The 5,688-nt window shown below is 43.5% G+C and overlaps 1 protein-coding gene across 4 annotated transcripts; it reads left to right on the top strand.

Moving 5' to 3' along the window:
- The first annotated feature begins 629 nt into the window (after positions 1-629).
- On the top strand, positions 630-4,330 carry SEC61G (SEC61 translocon subunit gamma). 4 transcript variants are annotated; one of them, XM_003207333.4, is made up of 4 exons: positions 630-785; positions 1,952-2,051; positions 3,216-3,318; positions 4,222-4,330. In XM_003207333.4, exons 2-4 carry the CDS (start codon positions 1,958-1,960, stop codon positions 4,229-4,231), a joined length of 207 nt encoding a protein of 68 aa, XP_003207381.1. In that variant the 5' UTR covers positions 630-785; positions 1,952-1,957; the 3' UTR covers positions 4,232-4,330. The 4 variants fall into 4 exon arrangements, with proteins under 4 accessions (XP_003207381.1, XP_085082858.1, XP_085082857.1 ...); XM_085226731.1 differs by having other exon boundaries at positions 708-785; positions 1,956-2,051; XM_010713119.4 differs by having other exon boundaries at positions 708-775.
- Positions 4,331-5,688: the final 1,358 nt, after the last annotated feature.

Here is a 5,688-nt window from a genome sequence, read left to right on the forward strand (position 1 = left end):
GATCAGCCTGCACAGAGCCTGGTCCAGACTGGCCTTGAATGCCTCCAGGGACAGGGCTTCCACCACATCTCTGGGCAACCAGTGCTACACTACCTTTGTTGCAAAACACTTCTTCCTCATATCCAGTCTACATCTCCCTTCTTTTAGTTTGGAGCCACTTCCACTTGTTCTGTCACCACAGGCCCTGCTAAAGTGTCCTCTTTTTTATAACCCTCTTTTTAATACCAAAGGGCCACTATCAGGTGTCCCTGGAGCCTTCTTTCTCCGTAACCCTCCTCAGCCTGTCCTTGTATGAGAGCTGTTCCGTTTCCTGCATTATTTTTGTGGCCCTCCTCTGGACACACTCTGACGGGTCCATATGTCCCTGTGTTGCGGACTCCAAATCTGCACACAGTATTGCAGAGGAGGTCTTAGCAGATGGGCAGGATCACCTGCTGACTGCACTTCTTTTAAGGGCTTTCCGGGCTGCGAGGGCACACTGCTGGCCACTGTCACTCATTCACTTTTTCCCTTTCTCTGAACGGCATTTGCTACAGGCATACTGCTACCGTCTTTCTTTTATTTCTTATCAGAACGCTTTCAGAGCCCAGAGCAAAGCCAAACGCAGCCGCTAGAAGCCCACACAAACCCCCACAAAGCGGAGCGGGCACTCGCCCCACTCACGCCGCCGCCCCGCCCCGCCGGACGCAGGAAGGGGCTTGGCCAGTCGCACGTCGCGTGGTGACGCCATCACGCTGTGCTGCAGTACGACGTGGCTTTTCTGTCGGAGTGACTGGTAACGGCCGGTGAGGTTTTTTTGTGTCCGAGGTCCGAGCGGCGAGAGGAGCCGCCGCTGGGGGGAAGGGTGCTCGGGTGCTGCTTTTCTGTGCTCCTCTGTGGGGATCTGAGCGGGGTGGGGGTCGAGGTTTTGTCTCGGAGGCCGCCGTACCGGGTGCGGCCATCTGCCGTTGCGCACTGCCGCGCTGGGGGCTCCCGAAGCTTGGAGCGCTCCGTTACGGAGTGTGGCCGCAGCCTGGCCCGGGAGTGCCGGGTTAGGTCTGAGCTGCTGTCAGAGAGAGCGCTGGCATCGAGCGCAACGCCAGCGAGACTGCAGCCCCGCTGGTAGCAGCGGCTGCGAGCAGACGCTTACTCTGAGGGTGAGATCAGGCCTTCCAGCAGCTTAAGGATTTAAGTTGTACACTCTCCAGTTCAAAAGAGACGGGGATCTACCGGACAGGGTCCAGTGGAGGGCATTAAAGATGATCGGGGCCTGGGGCATCTCCTGTTTGAGGAAAGGCTGAGGCCTGGGTCTGTTCAGTCTGGGAAAGACAGAGGAAATCCTGTCGATGCTGATAAATGTCTAAAAGATGAATGCTAAGAAGTTGGGGTTGGGCTCTTTTTGGTGGTACCCGGTGATAGGATAAGGGACAATGGGTACAGGTATAAGGAAAAACTTTACTGTGGTAGTGGCAGAGGACTGGCCAGGGAGGGTGTGGGCTCTCCTTATCTGCAGGTTTTCAGAAATCACCTGCACGGTTCCCTGTGCAATCTACTATAGAGAATGTGCTTTAGAAGGGTGGTTGGACTAGATGATCTCCGGGGTCCTTTCCAATCCCTACAATTCTGTGGTTTTTGTGAAGTGGGCAGCCTCTCTCTGTTTAGTAGCCTTCAGTTATGTTCTTAGAAAGTGCTGGATGCAAACTGAAACTCTTGTTCTCCTTTAGTACACTCAGAGGCACAGCTTTATATAATATGTATGTATTTGTAGGCCATGGTAGGTTCTTATGTTTATGTATTGATATGCCTTTAGAAGGTGATTCCTCTTTACAGAAATTGAAGTCTAGTTAGATTGGCTTTTCTGGTCATCTCAAGCCTACTCAAATTTTATAGTTAACTGCTGTTTATACTTCTAAATTGAAACAATTTTTGTTATGTGTGGCACCACGTATACTAAATTTGTCCATCTTTACAGGCAGCCATGGATCAGGTAATGCAATTTGTGGAACCCAGCCGTCAGTTTGTAAAAGACTCCATACGACTGGTTAAAAGGTGCACTAAGCCTGACAGGAAAGGTATAGTTCCCAGAATATAATGCTTATTTCATCATCTATCGTGCTTTGCATCTTTCTGCATGTTACTGATTTTGATTCATTTGTTAGGAATGTTTCTTGGACTTCATTGTGTGATGCAAACTTGAGCAGCATGAATAAATTTTCATTCTAGTTAGAATAAATCTGTATTTGTCCTTTTTTGATATGTTGTCTTGTTTTAATACCACTGTCACATACACCTTATGAAATAGGCTTATGAAATTAGCCATTCTGAGATGGGCAGATAATATTTTCACTGATCAGGTAAATTGATATGAGAAGAACTTGTGCAGACTTTGGGGAAAAAAAAAAAAAAGCTACAGTAGTCATATCTGATAGACTGCAGTCATTTGAGGAAAATTCTGAAGGAAATTCTGCTTGTTACGTGACCTTGGAGGAAATACTTCATTTTAGGATACTGTAGATAGGGTTGCCTTTTGCACTGCTGATTCAATGCTTCGTCACCTTCAGTGATTACCTGACTGAGATAGGAAGAAATTTGTTTCTGGAAATGTAGAAGATTTTTGGTCTGTCTGTAAGGCATTGTAGAGAAGATATAACTATCAACAAGATGTCAGTGGTGGTTCTTAGAGATAGTAGTTAGGATGGGATCAGTAAGGAACCTCATTCATTTTCTAATTGGTAGGGCATTTATGAGCTGCGGAGCTCCTTAGTCTACCTCGTGCTTCATGTCTTAAAATAATTGGAAGCAGCATGTAAGTGCTATAATGCTGCAGGTTACTTAAGTAGGTGTTGTGTTGTGACATATCGAACTGTAGCTTTTCCATGATTGGTTATGTATTGGGGATTATTTTCAGGACTTGTAAGGGTATGAAGAGATGATGATCCACCACCATAAATATGCCATTAATTGTTATGGGATATATCAAATTCTGTTTACTAATTAAACAAACAAAAAATCTGCTCTATGATCTGTGGAAAACAGATTTGTTTCTTAAAATATTATCTGTCTTCTGAAATAACATCTTTGTTTCTCAACCTTAATGCTTTTTTTGTGCTTGAACTGCTTCCTGCTAATATACTACTGTTTTCTGAAGAGTTCTCTCCTACAGCGAACCAGAGCAAACATCTCCAGTACGCCATACATGAGGCTTCCTAGACTGAATTTTATTTTTGTATCTGCAGAATTCCAGAAGATTGCAATGGCAACAGCAATAGGCTTTGCAATAATGGGATTTATTGGCTTCTTTGTCAAGTTGATCCATATCCCAATCAACAACATTATTGTGTAAGTAAATACAAAACTTATTTTTGCCAGGCTTTACATCTGTTGTTAGCAAGCCATTCATGTTGTTTTAAACTCTCTCATGTTTTATTTTATATATAAAATTATGTATTTTATATATAAAAGGATATATGTTTATTTAAAATTTCACATTTTAGTGTGACAGGTATTTGTGAATATTCAAAGAACTTGATCATGAAATAGGTGATTAGTTTTGGGCCTGCATTCTAGCATGATGCAAAATATTAGATCCATAGTTTTTCAGTTTCTTTTCAAGTATTTGCTTTGAAACTGAATGTCTAATATTTTGATTTCAAGTTCTGCAGTGTGTGTGTATTTATATAACAACCACCTTATTTAGATATTGCATACTGATACTGTTTCCAGTTTATGAGTATCCAAAATAAATTGCAGGAGGGTAAGATACAGAATTCTGTGGTGGTTTTGGAAGATGGCAGTGCACAGAACAAAGATGATACTCTTTAATTTACTACGTATCTAGTTTGATTGGAACTCCTTGCTTTCTGCGTAAGTGCATTCCATAAAATACCCTCTGGGATGGATGCTGCAGCATAAAAACAATTGGCAGGAAATGTACTTGCATGTTAGTGGCACCAGTTAAAACTTTTCATGTTCTCCAGAGTTGAGGTAATCCCTCTTCTAACAGTGTGATTTCTAGCCTGTGTGGAATGGGTAAAATATTATTCTGTGACTATGCAACATGGCTAACTTATGCTCTAACAGCTGTCCTCTAAGCAAAGTTAAATGTTTGAGTATAGGAGAAAAGCTAAATTGGTAGTAATGTTCTTCCTAACAAGGCAATCTTGGGAGTCGAAATTAGACTTCAGGTGGGATCACTTGATGATGTTTGGTTGGTTGAAACTAATTATTCTGCTCTCTTGACAGAGGCGGCTGACTGCTCATCATGAAGAATGACACATTGTGACATTTGCTGCAAAAATTTCAGGAGTGTGTAACTTGTTTGCTATTAAACAGCTTTGGGTTTGCAAACCTAGTTTGGGTTTTCAAGTGTTCTTGACAACTTACTTATCTTCCCAAGGGCGCGCAGTCATACCTGTCTAAATTGCAGCTTTCTTAGTTTTTAAATAGTAGAGTGTTTCTTGTTACTTCTTTCTACTGTAATAGAGTAATTCTTGAGACATCCCTAGTCCATCTACCTGTTTAAAGCCAGGTCAGTCATGTACTTTTGCAGAGCCATTCAACGTACAGAACATTCCACTTTGCAGAAAAGCAAGACATTCCCATGGAGACTAATATGTTCATAATCGCACTGATCATCTCAGATATGAACAGAAAAGGAGTGAAGTCAATTGTGTTTAACTCTACCTTCTGGAGCTTCAGCTTTGATGTGACTGTAGTTCACTGCTGTTGTTAGATATTGCTCAAAAACCCACTGCACTTCTGTTTAGATAAAAGGTTCAGAGTATTTTTGACAAGCTAATCAATACTCTCATTACATGAATGATGCTGAAGGAAGTAAGCTTACACAGACAGTTTGGACTTGGATATGTGCTACGTATTCCAGTAGGTTCCCTGCAAGTGTCAGAACTGTCTGCTTAATGCTTTACACTTCGGGGCACTGATCACTCAATTATTTCTGCACTGCATTATATTCTGTTTTGGTAACAGTTGCATTGTGATTGGTCCTTGCCTAGTATTTTCTTCAGGTTTTGGTTCTGGTTTTTGTTTTTCAATGTCAAACCATTTCTTCTCTAACAGCCCACCATGCTCAATAAGGGCATTCTTCACAGAATCACAGAAACACCAAGGTTGGAAAAGACCTACAAGATCATCCAGTCCCACCATCCACCTATCACCAATAGTTCTCATTAATCCATGTCCCTCAACACAACATCCAAATGTTCCTTGAACACCTCCAGGGTCGGTGATTCCACCACCTCCCTGTGCAGCCCATTCCAGTGCCTGACCACTCTTTCGGAGAAGTAGTACTTCCTGACATCCAGCCTAAATCTCCCCTGGTACAGTTTGAGGCCATTCCCTCTAATAACCCTATCACCGGTTATACGAGAGAAGAGGCCGACCCCCAGCTCACTACAACCTCCCTTCAGGTAGTTCTAGAGAGCAATGAGGTCTTCCTGAGCCTCCTCTTCTCCAGCCTGAACAATCCAGCTCCTTCAGCCGCTCATCAGGCCTGTGCTCCAGAGCCCTCACCAGCTTTGTCACCCTTCTTTGAACCTGCTCCAGGGCCTCAATGTCTTTCTTGCAGTGAGGGGCCCAAAACTGGACGCAGCACTCGAGGTGTGGCCTCACCAGAGCTGAGTACAGGGGCACAATCACTGCCCTGCTCCTGCTGCCAACACTGTTTCTGTTACAAGCCAGGATGTCATTGGC

The sequence above is a fragment of the Meleagris gallopavo genome, chromosome 6 (assembly GCF_905368555.1).
Source record: "Meleagris gallopavo chromosome 6, MGAL_WU_HG_1.1, whole genome shotgun sequence".
In the NCBI taxonomy this organism is placed as follows: domain Eukaryota; kingdom Metazoa; phylum Chordata; class Aves; order Galliformes; family Phasianidae; genus Meleagris; species Meleagris gallopavo.